This window comes from Mus caroli, chromosome 4, assembly GCF_900094665.2.
Source record: "Mus caroli chromosome 4, CAROLI_EIJ_v1.1, whole genome shotgun sequence".
NCBI classification, from domain to species: domain Eukaryota; kingdom Metazoa; phylum Chordata; class Mammalia; order Rodentia; family Muridae; genus Mus; species Mus caroli.
The window spans coordinates 13627395-13640189 of record NC_034573.1 but is presented as its reverse complement, the minus strand read 5'-3'; the positions used below and the strand labels follow the sequence as shown (position 1 = coordinate 13640189).

The 12795-nt window shown below is 34.2% G+C and overlaps 1 protein-coding gene across 2 annotated transcripts in view; it reads right to left on the bottom strand.

The window, feature by feature from the left end:
• Nucleotides 1-420: 420 nt before the first annotated feature.
• Mmp16 (matrix metallopeptidase 16) overlaps nt 421-12795 on the bottom strand; it is a 251243-nt gene continuing 238868 nt past the window's right edge. The window contains exon 11 of one of the 2 annotated variants that reach the window (XM_029476386.1): nt 421-9854. In XM_029476386.1, the coding sequence (XP_029332246.1) occupies nt 9520-9854 (335 nt within the window). In that variant the 3' untranslated portion in view covers nt 421-9519. The remainder of the gene's footprint in view (nt 9855-12795) is intronic. The other variant, XM_021160140.2, reaches the window with a different exon arrangement.

Genomic DNA, 12795 nt, shown 5'->3' with positions numbered 1-12795 from the left:
AAGACTTTAAATAACAGACTATCATTTCTTCTCTAAATAGTTATTTTTCATACTTTTGGCTTATCATAAAAAGCCACGTCTGTGATCATGAAAACTTGCCTAAAGTTTGCTGCACACCTTTGCTGCAGGAGTATTTTTGGATCCTCTCCTTGATCACAATTGTTTGCATATTGTTAGTTGATAAGCAATCTTCCAATTGATAGAGCGAGATGAAGACACTTGCTAACTCCGGAAAATACAAAAGAAACATTTCTCCAAATTAAGCATTTAAGCATTGTCTTTTTTCATTGTTGTTTTAATTTTTAACTAGGAAGACACGAACAATAAAGACTAATGTTATTGATCATACTCTATATGCTCACAATAAATGAAAGCAAATCATGACTAAAACCACAATATCTATGAACCATTTTTCAGTTTTCTTATTTATTGACATTTTTTTAATTACAACACAATGAATTGATGGTAAATACAGAAGATGCAACAGTATAAAAAGCCATTTAACCTTTCCCTAGGTTAAGACACTTACAGCAGACAAACAGTGCCCCACCCTAACCCATTCTTGAATGGAAATGAAATAAATATAATTAATAAATACAACACAAATAACTGCACAGCCCTTAACTCTTTGACTGCCATGGCACAAACCATGCTGATGTTTCTAGATTGTGACCTTTGTATGGTTAAGGTTGCCACAGCAGTCAAAGGGTTATAGCATTGTAAACATAAGTACTATGTGAAAAATGGTCAGTTATGTTACTGATCTATAGAATGAGATTAATAGCATGACCCTTGACCTTTAATGACACATCATTATAAGGAGTCAAGGAGAAAATAGCTTGGTGAGCTATTACATAATCTAGGCAACCTTTTTGTTAACAATGTGCTATGAAGCCTTAATTTTATTAATAAAACACAATTTGTGAGTAAACACTGTTCAACACACTGGTCAATAAAATCAATGAGAAATTAATTGAAGCACCACAAAATTTTGCCTGATTATATCTGACAGTCATAATACACTTTAGCACCATTTTATTTAGCCTTTTATTTGCACACAAACAAGCTTTGTGTTTGTCAGTAGAAGAAATCAGGAAAAAATATATGCCAAATTTAATATGGATTAAAGGCAATGCTGTGTAGGCAAATTCATCCCATTCAACCCATAAAATCCACCGAGAAAATAATGCATTATTTCATGCCTTCTACATGGAAAACTACATGTAATGAAAGTTTTAGTGAGAAAATGTCCAGTACAAAGTAAGCATCTCAGAAACTGAAGGTTAGATTTTGTCATCCCCTCTAACTGAAACCATGGGTCAAATATCCTAAATCCTAATTTCCTGGCCTTTCTCTCTGCTTCACAGCCTATTGTTATTTTATAAATCTCAATTTCCTTTTACTGTTTTCATCTCTAATATCCACACTATACAAATGAAAGGTGATTTTCATAGGAAGCTGGATAATGTTTTTGTTTACCCAGGGGACAACTTTCCTCTGCAACTGTTTGTATCTCATTTGGACTCTGAAAGTTAAATGTCTGTGCAAATCTTAAAAAAAAAATATGGTATTTATTTGATAATTGACAGGAGCTTCTTTCCCTTAATGTGCCATATATATATATATACGTATATATATATATGTCATATTCAATATAGTCCAAAATATATGTTACTAGATAGCCTATATAGATATCATCTATCTATATTTATTGTCAGTCATACTGATCCACTTGTTGGAGTAATGATAACAACATGTATCCAAGTCTTAAAACATCTTGAAGATAAGAACCACACTGATCAAGCTAGCAAATTTCTCAATGTCAAGAATATTTGACTCATTTAAAAAATTAGGCTATGAACTAATTATATTTTATGTTTTTATTAAAAATCAAGCTTATTAAAAGTTTACATTAGCACAAAATTAAACTAACAAACTCCATCAATTTACTTTCAATAATATAAAACCAAAATATATTTGTTTAAAATTAGATAACATGTAAGAAAAAAAGGTCTTTCAAGACTTTTATACTTGACACAATTTTTATGACCAAGTCTCTAAAGCCCCTGAAAATAGAGGTCTACAAAAGAAATGCTGATGCAGACATAGCCAGTGCAGGAGAAGCCACTGCTGTAACAAACCCCATTCTTCTACTCTATCTCTTTCTTACAAATGTAATATACCCCAAGAAGGGAAATATTCCAGAGTCAGGTCTTTAGACATTCATGTCCTCCTGATGTACTTAAACACTATACTGTAATATTTATCATACTGTATATTTATATTAGATACATTTTCCCAAAATAAATTTTCATAGCTGTCTTATCAACAAACAACAGCAGTTATACTTAGCATTCCATTTTTCTAAGGGGAAGAGCTCTATAAAAATATAAGCCAATGAAAGAGTTTGGATAAAGACTATGTTTTTCATGTAATTTACAAGGAAAATATTGAAAAACAAAGACATTTCTTCAGGGTTCCAACTATATTATACAGTGCTACTAAATTGTGTTTTTCAAAAAGAGAAGAAATAAAATATGATTTATTAAATATTATCAAAATTAGGGGTAAATATTGGTGACTGAATGGAATCAAATAATGATTTCAGAAGGAAGGCAGAAAATTCTGATAATTACTCACTTTTGATTTTTACCCAGGTTTATTTGACTGTAAAAGATTGCGTTTATGTGTATAGAAAGGAATAATGAATTCCTTATCATATATAAAAAAGGGAAATGGCCATCATAACTAAAATCCTAATTTTACATAAGCAATGAAATACATAAGAAACAAGAAATTAGGAGACACTGTGGCTTCTGATATCTCAGTGTAGTAAAAGAAAGGAAGACATTTACATTAGGTAATCCTTGTATTACTAACAAAACCATTCATTTAAAGTAGGTTTTATACTAACAAGTGGGCTGTGGTAATATAGAAAGGGAATGAGCTACAATTGGTATCACATGACAGGAAACATAACATGCATTCTAGTGACTTCAAATAGATAGTGCACACAAGGCTTTATGTATCAGTATACTGGCAAGACAGGCCAACATAGCAACAAACATTCATAAAAGATGCCAAGTACAAGCAGCACCATAGCCAATCCTAGGGAAAAGCATCCTTTCATGTCACATCTCACCAAACTTCATACTATTTGAGGCAAGTATAAAATGGACCATGTTAAAAGTCCTATGGTATTATTCCTGGGATCCAATCTAGCTTCCTGTCAAGTGCTACAAAGAAGTCCCTATGGAATTTTCTTTTAATGAGCAAAACAGGTGAAAGAAACTGTAGAAATGTCTTTGTTGGCCAAAATGTTTTTCTTTTTTGTTGTTTTATATTTTATTCTTTCTCAGAATTCTATCTTTCCATTTCCTCATTGAGAAAAAAACATATTAGTGATATTTACTTTGAAGCTAAGTGGCCTAATTGGAAAGAGTTATATTTATACTTGATAATTTCTTCCCTTCTTAAGGGCATACAAATATAGCTCTGTGGCAGAGCACATGGATACGTCATGAGAATCAGCACAACACTCTAGCTTGTTATGTGTATTCCTCAAGGGCCCAGTGTGCCCTTACATGGAATGACACATAGACCTCATATCTGAATAAAATAATTCATTCTATGTTAATATAAGAAAAGTCTTATATTATAGCAAAGACTTACTTCTTTTATAGTTGAAAGACATAGAATCTCAGATCTCTCCACATATAAATGCCCTACATATATAGTTATTTATGCTTATGATGTACTGATCACAAATTATTGATTCTGCCCCATTTCCCTTAAAAAGCATTCATTACAAATGCCAGTGAAGCTTTTGTTACAGCACTAAACTCCTCATACTCCTCTATCACTACTTTGAACAACTTAATTTATTTTAAAGAATTGGTGCGTGTCATGTTATGTTTCCAGTCAATAGCTGTATTTAGACATTGAAAGCTGCTACTTCTGGATTTTACCAAAAAATTGGTGGGAATTATGAAATATAGCCAGTGATTTTTTTCCTGAATTTCTGTGACTGTGTCATTCTAGGCTTTCTATACTGTTGGATCATATTTCAGGATAGACATAGTGAAGAAGACATTGATAATTAGATGTTCTTGACATGACCAGAAATATTTCAAAATCAACTCAAACTTACACCAATAGTAAGACACAGAAATGATGTGAGTGGTACATTATGGACCGAGTCTACTGTTAGATCAGACTGGGACACTAAGGCAACCTCTGCTACTATGCCAAGTGTTTTATACAATATGATGACTGAGGTAAATTTCTATCCTAGGGAAATGGCTTTTTTTCCCCCACAGGGTTCTAACATCATTCTGACGGCGTTATGGAGTGAATACTTGTAACTTTTAATATAATGGGTCTATGAGGCAATGGATGAGTATTAGATGTGTTTACACAGGTGACATCTAATGGGCACTGACTAAGTATATACATTGGTAAATTATGTACTCATTCCTGGTGTGAGGAGCTTGAAGTTTCAATTTCTCTGCTTTTTTTTTCATTCTTGCTATAGTTAATCTTTCAGTTGTAATATTACAGAGTGCTAGAGCATGACTTTATATTTTACAAAAGATTCATTTTATCCTTTTCCCCTGCCCACTCTACTTATAAAATGTTGCTTTCATATCAACAGTGTGGTATTCTCCTCGAATGTTCGTTTCTTTATTACTAAGTTCAACCTTTAGAAGAGACTCATTTAAACTTTCTTCTTAGGCAGTAGAAAAACTGTCATTTAGACTTCTAGCCTCTGGCACTTGTTTACTGTACTTGTTATAGGTCAGTATTGTGGAAATCACTGCCATTATAAGGAATAGTCAGATTATACCAATAAGTTGCTAGACCTCTTCATTGGTATCATAGATTAGTGGAGATTGTATTTACAGCTCTTTGTGATTTAATTGGTATGTTGTGTCTTTGACAGCTTGGAATATGCTCTTATGGTATCAAAGCTTAAACATTTGGCTGCGATTACTGTAAACACTTCCTTGCCAGCCCCAGGCTTATTGAATTATATGCTACAATCTCACAGGTTCAAAACTATCAGAAAATCATTGCCTTTATTTGTTTTGGGAAATAAATACCAAATACCTAAAAAGAAAATGATTATTTTCATGACTTTTGTTTAACTTATCTATTCAAGTAATAACATCTATTCTATTCCTCTTCAAATAGCACATTGAGTTCAATTAATATGGGCACACCAGTTAATCCATTGTAAGACCCACATGAGAGGAGTCTGAATTTGTGCCGTAATGAGAATATAAATACAACATGGAGAACTTGAGAATATTACATTACACTTCCTAGAACCCAGTATATACACCTTCATCCAGATATCACACTGAGCAGTAGACCTGGGCAATATTCTTATCAACTGCATTGCATTCTATTTGTTTAATTCACAGAAATGAAATAAAATTACATGTACAGACTTCGAAGAGCCAAATTATGTCCTGATGAAAGAGATTGTAGGCAGCTTGAGTAATAAAGGTAATGTTTTCTTATTTCAGTAAATTTGTCTCTATTTTTTATTACTTAGTAATTGCCTCTTAGTGATCATTACTAGGTAACGTATTACATATGATTCAGAAAAGCCTTGTTAACTGATTAGTAACAAAAGCTCTATTTGTTAGGAGCGTCTATTGTATACTGATTGAGCCCTATAACCTTGCCATGGCAATGAACATCTGTTTTCACCTGCTGTTATAACCATCTCTGCAGAAACTTTGTTCTCAGATGAGTTAACAATTACCTAAAATCACAACTGTATCTACAGAACTGATGTGGAATGACTGCTTTATAAAGAATTCAAACTGAAAACCTATCTTAGTATTTCGCTTAGTCTGGTTAATAATATACAGACAAACAGTATTTACCTGAAATTGTAAACTTGAAAATTATTTTATGTAAAATCCATTACCTGGTTTACAGTTGTCTTCATATTTGTTAAAGTAATGAAAACAGTGAAAGATGAATTAGTTTATGAATACGAATATGTTTTCATTTCACTTTTGGAAACAGTAGGGGTGACCTTTATATGTTATTCATTTAGAGGTTACAGAAAAAACTTGATTGGTTGACTTTCACTGATACTAAGGTGATATTATGGTCTTAATCCAAATAGCTTCATTTAAAAATGTTTAATTGCTATTTTCATCACTGATCATTTTCGAGATTTCTCTAGCATTACCTCATTTTAAAATACAAATCCCAAGCATATGAAAAGTCAGCAATCATATGAATGAAGTGCCTGGCATATGGTGAACAAAGGAAGCCCAATGCTTTTGATCACATTCTACTTATTTCTTATCACTTACAATCTTAGATCTTACAGTGGTCCCAATCAAGATAGTAGACATAGAAGCCATTTTCAGTACATAGACTTCTCACATTCAAGGCAACAAAACCCAAATCATATCCAGGATATTTACCAGAATTGAAGCATAATAAAGACTCATCCATTTTCAATGCTATGATTATTTTCTAGCCCTTAGGTACTTACAGTCTTGAGATGAATCAGGGTAGTGTGATGAATGAGTAAAGAGGCAATAAATTGCTTATTGATTTTCTTTTTGATTTTTGAGAGAAAAAAAGTTCAGTGTATGTTGATGGAGTTCCTCGATGATTTGCACATGTCCCAGAGAGGTTACAGTTACTCACTTCTATTATTAGAAAAAGAAAATGTTTCCAGTCATTTTTTATTTTTTCTTGACATCAAGGTCCTGAAAGGATTAAACCCTCTAACAAGCAAACACTGTATAAACAGGCTTATGTATACAGTCCTCCATGCTCTGTCATAACTAACTATAATATTCTCATCATCTAGAAAGGAAGTACTGAAGTAGAGCTACAGCGCCGATCCTTGCCCTCCCTGTGTTATTTACCCTCACATTCAAAATCGTGAATGTCTTGTTGAAGTACAGTCTGCATTGCATAATGTGGTACTATGAAGCCATGAATCCATTTCTCTTTCCCAACTGTTTCTTTTTCTTAGTTTTATAAAATATGCTCGGATTGTAGGAAACACCATTCTGCCAGGCTTTTCAGCATGCCACCCATGATTAAAAATGTCCCCAACCAAATCATAAACATGTAGTTGAACCAAAGGCATTCTAACTTTCATGCTATGTTGAGTATAAATATAAATTCAAGGCAGCCAAACTATCCATTTCCAAATAAGAATGTATACCTACACTCATTAAAAATCATCTGGAAATGTGTATTATTAGCAAATGAGTAAGAAATTTTCACTAGTATAAAATTCCTGCTTTATATAAAAGCCACACTGGCCATTCAAGTATTTGAGGTTTTTTTTTCCTATTTTTTTGTAATTTTTACTAAAATAATGAAATTAAGCTTGAACTTAAAGAAAAAAAAAATACCTCTACCTATAGGGCATATTCAGAGTGTGCATGTAGAGAGCAAAGCGCCGCCTGCAGATCCACTACCAAAACTCTCTCTCCACTCGAAGGAAACAGCTCATTTACTAGGTTTTAGAGAATCACAATCCAGTGGAGAAGTGACACCAGATTTCCTTCAGTTTGTGCCAGTTTGCAAGTTAAAGGTCAAAGGGCAAAGACACAGAACAGGGCTCTTCAAGGAACATTTTCACAGAAGACAGTGTTTAAGTTGTTGTTAATGACAGTCAACAGATCAATATCAAGTTCAAGGCAAGCTGTTCATTGTTTCAAAAGCTAATCCCCTCAAAAGCTGGCTTTCACACAAAGCCAATTGTCTGACTCATGGGGTGCTTTCCTTCTGACCATCTCTAATAAGTTCACAGCCCAGTGGCTGCAAAGCCATTCACTGCAAGAAGCAGCTTCTAAAATCAATAAAGAGGTCTGTCAGTTGCTGACTTTTCTCTAGGAAAAAAATATTGATATGATCCTGCTCTGCAGGTCACATGAGAATGACAATACTGCTGTTAGGACAAATTACACTCAACAATGGGATGCTTTGGTGTCTCTTGGCTTTGTCAGTGATCAAATAGATGGCTAAATGCCAGAAGCCACACCAACCCTTTGAGAACTATGGCTGACATGCAATAGGTAATGCATTGGAAGGTATTCATGCAACTCAGAGTCATCATTTTAATTCAGTCTTAACCAAGCAATGCTAACTGCATATTTTATGGCAAACAGATTTCATGCAGTGGATTTTAAATAAAAAAAAATCAATGTCTGAAGAAGAAAAAGCTTAGACTTTTCTAACCAATTATTCAAACAAAATTTCACTCTCATGAGATACTGTTAACAAAATATCTTTTTTATTTGCCAGAAAAGTTTTGGCAAGTCACATCATCGTTGTTATAAAAGCATTTATGCAGTACTGTCAGTCATTAAAGAGTTACATGGGATTGTAAGGTATGTTTTACAAATCTGAACTTCTCGAACCTGTGATGGCTTTCCCTTTTGGCCAGTTCTACAAATGACCAGATTGCAAGACTGATCATCCTGACTCTGTAAGCTGGTCCGATAGTTCTCAAAGGGTTACACTGATGTATTAAAGAGTAACATATCCTTATAAAATAACCATCACTTTCTTTACTTCAGAGACACAATGCTTCTTGCTCTGCTTTGCGCGGAGTATTGCTGACAGACCAATGGACGGCCTGGGACAAAGGCCTAACACAACTGGGAAGAACATCACAATGATTCTGGGTCAGGAGGCAGGAGGGGGTTCAGAAATGTTTCAAAACAACCGAAAGGTCCTGTTTGAACACAGCTATGAGTATGGATGTGATGATACATTGTGGACATAGTTGAGAACAGCTGTAGAAAACGAAAAATGCATGTATTATTAAGGCTGTTACTATATTGCAGATATTTTGGCCCCTTGTTTGTTGGAAAATGGCTGTCCCAACAGTCTAGCGTCCTGCATGTGTTCCAGATCTCCCACCTGACAAAGCGATGTGCAGGAGACTATCCATAGTGGTCACAGAGCTATCTTCTTTGGAGACAAAGCTGTTTTGGATCTTCACACTTTCCTGAAAGTTCAATAGTGGATTTTGTTGTTTTTTAAACTCTTTCTTCTTTTGCCTTAAAGCAAAAACCTATGGGTTTTTTGATTTGCTCTTTTTGTTTTTGTTTCTCTCTCTCTCTCTTTCTCTCTCTTTCTTTCTCTTTCCCAGAAATGGGCTCAGATTTCAGAAGGAAATGTATTTTTAAAAAATTAAGAAGAAACTTTTCTTCTATATTTCCTCTTCTTCAGTTAATCCTGAAATTTTACTGGGCATTGAGCGTGCAGAGGAAAGGCCTAGAACTGAATGACAAAGAAAGACAGAGGACTGGAGAACGGCAGATACTGTGCATCACGGAAGCTTCTCCATGATTATATTTCCACTCATGTGCAGGACCAGCAACCATCTAGGTTTGGAAGGTCAGCCTCCATCAGGCTGCCACAAGCCTGCTCCTAGCTAGGAAACAGCATAACAGCTCTTGTCTTGAATCTCAAGTTACCACAAACTCCCAGTAAAGAAAGAAAAAAGAAATCCCTACATCACACCCACTCTTGCATAGAGCGTTTACAGTACAGTATGTGGCGGGGTGTTCCTTTCCTCTTGAACTGGAACACAGTGTAAACCAATACAAGGAGGCATAAGGCCAAGATGCAGGGAATGACAATAGCTATGGCTTTCACAGTGCTGGCTGTGTTGTCCAGTTTGATGACAATGTCTACATCATCTGGTGGGCTGAGTCCTTCTTTATCTCGGTCTGTTGGTCCATCACAGCCCATAAAGTCCTTGAGGATGGATCTTGGATAACCAGGTTCTACTTTGAGTATCTGATTGTTGAATTTCCAATACTCCTTTCCTTTGTAGAAATAGGTAAAGCCTGGAGAGAAAACATACACAGAGGTACCACTCATTTGTGACTGTATATATGCATATAGATGATAATGAAATAGGCAACTTTTCAAAACACGTAGCTTAATATCTAAGTCCTTTCAATTTCTAAGGAAAAAAAAAAGGTTATCAGCTCAACTATCTTGCAAAGGCTGTGCATGCATCATCCAGGAATTGTGTCTGTTTTCTTTTTCAATCCTCTCCCTTCCCTTCCCTTCCCTTCTCTTCCTTTCCCTTCCCTTCCCTTCCCTTCCCTTCCCTTCCCTTCCCTTCCCTTCCCTTCCTCCATGCACCTTCTCTTTTCTGAAAAAGGGTCTAAGTCTGGATCCCAAGCTGTCTTAGAACTCACTAAAGAGTGCAGATTGGCCTCAAACCCAGGGTAATAAGGTTTTTGTTTTTGTTTTGCTTCATTCTCCGAAGTACTTGTGGTGTAAATGTCTTTTCTCCATTTGTGTGTGTGTGTGTGTGTGTGTGTTTGTGTGTGTGTGTGTGTGTGTGTGATGCATACTTATTTTATTCTAAATTTATACCACCTAGCTACACTTTATGGAATTTTAAAATTATTATTAAATGTTTTAGAAATACAGAAAAAATATTATAATTCTATGTTTAGTATTCAAATGATACTTCTATTTAATTTATGAGGAACTGATATAAGAAGTTTTAAATACCTCAGTAACCTGTGTTCCAACATAATAGATGTTTGTTTGTTTGTTTGTTTGTTTTTGTTTTTTATTGTTGTTGTTGGTTTTGTTTTGGTTTGTTTTGGTTTTTTTTGAGACAGGGCATCTCTGTATAGCCCTGGCTGTCCTGGAACTCACTCTGTAGACCAGGCTGGCCTCGAGTTCAGAAATACGCCTGCCTCTGCCTCCCAAGTGCTGGGATTAAAGGCATGCGCCAATACTGCCTGGCATAATAGATGTTTTAAGTTTTAACATACATAAACTTGTTGATTTTCTTAGAAACATTTTCAACATTTTCAGACACATACCCATGTTTGTGACTATGCTACTTACATTTGATTCTTATTTTTGAGTAAAACAGAATCAACAATAAAATAGAAAAATGCTGTACCAATTAAAAAATATATTTTGGGTGTTATCTTTTGTTTTTTATTTTATTTTATACATTAATTTATTTTTTACACTCCTGCTACACCTAAGAATTCAAATGTTGATTGTGATTGCATGTTATTACTATGTTAAGTTGAGAAAAGCACTTTTTTTTTAAACATTTATGACTGCTCCACTACTTAGAAGAATTAATTTTGTTTTATTCTTGAGAGATGTTGAGATACAGAGACAAACACAGTGAATACTATTGCATCAGCCTTAAGCATCAGTTCATAGCTGGAGGTAAAACACGCAATGTTTCTTCTTAAATGCCACTGCTCAGATAGGTGCTACACTTAGTATAAAGAATTCTGCAATCTCAAGAATTTCAGGTCATTATTGGTTATGTTATATTGGAAATTATTTCGTTCAGTTCTGTCAAAGTCTGTTTTGGCTTTTAATTTTGAAGAAGAGTCTTCAGTAATAGCAACTTGCCAAATGAAAGGAGTATAGAGATTCAAACTATTCTGTGGAAGAACTAGTGTTTGATTAGTCTGGTAAGACCTGACATATTTATTTATTCAGCAAGTTTGGATGAGAAATCCTGAACACCTGTCAAATAACAGACTATGAGATGATCAGGGATGAACAATAACATTGATTTATAACTAGATGCCCCAAGTAGGTGAATGCACTGCTAATGGTTACAAAGGAGAAGCTCATCTAGAAGTGCCTTAGTTTCTAATTTTTAGCAAAGAAAAGTTACTATGGGGTAATGAACAAAAGGGCAAGGTTCAGAAGTAGCCCATTCCATAGTGATACATCCAGAATTCAAATATTACAGTAACAGACTTCAAGCATGGAACAGAGTTTGCACTTACCAAATATAGTTGTTAGAGTAAAAGTAGTCAGTAGGATTAAAAGAGGAAGTCTAAAATCTTTGTAACAAATATTTGCCAAATTTTCATTCTGTACTATTCAACTGGAAAAATCTTGGTTTATTATCTTCATTTCTGGCATATAATTTGATGAACTTCTCAGCAGTTCACTTGCTAAGAAATAGTTGTTCTCTTTGATTCCTGTGTTATGCTTCTTATGAGGAAACTTTTAAGAGAGAAATCAATGACTGTGCAGTGCACTTTATATTGTTTTCATTAGATTGGACCTTATCAGATAATTTTCTATTGTTTTGGCCTCAAAAAGCAACACAGCAGTCTACCTCAGTGGCACATTATTGACATAAGACATGTTTCTTTTTTCTCTTTTTTATGTTTTCTTGGATAAAATTAATTAACACACAATAAATATTAATGGATAGACTGCATCATGTAAAATAGCTATATGAGTTGTATTTGGTGATTTTAACAGGGAATAATGAAGAGGATAATTAATACTCTCAATCAACAGAACCCAGAAACAGAGTTCTTTTAACAGTTAAACAAGGGGCTGCACAATGAAACACAAATGTGAAAAATAGTTTGGATATAGTTAAACAAAACGGTAAACATAAATAAATATTTGATTTGTTTAGAAAGTAGGAATAAATTTAAGGAGAGTTTAATTTTCTGTAATAGTTTTAGGACAGTTAAAAACCATTCAGTCGGCCTAAAATACATTGGAAGAATGATGCCTAAGAAGAAATCACACAATTTAGTTGGTATGAGTGAATAGAATTTTGATTACTATAGTTAGTTAGTTTGGACCAAGTGAGAAATTTAGTAAGATAAAACAGGTCACTGAATATGTCAATGCAATATGGAAAGTGTGTTAACTCTTTTGTTTTGTTTTGTTTTGTTTTGTTTTGTTTTGTTTTGTTTTGTTTGTTTTAGAGAATTGTATTAGAGCACATAAGTGGATATTAGCCCAAAAACTTAGGAT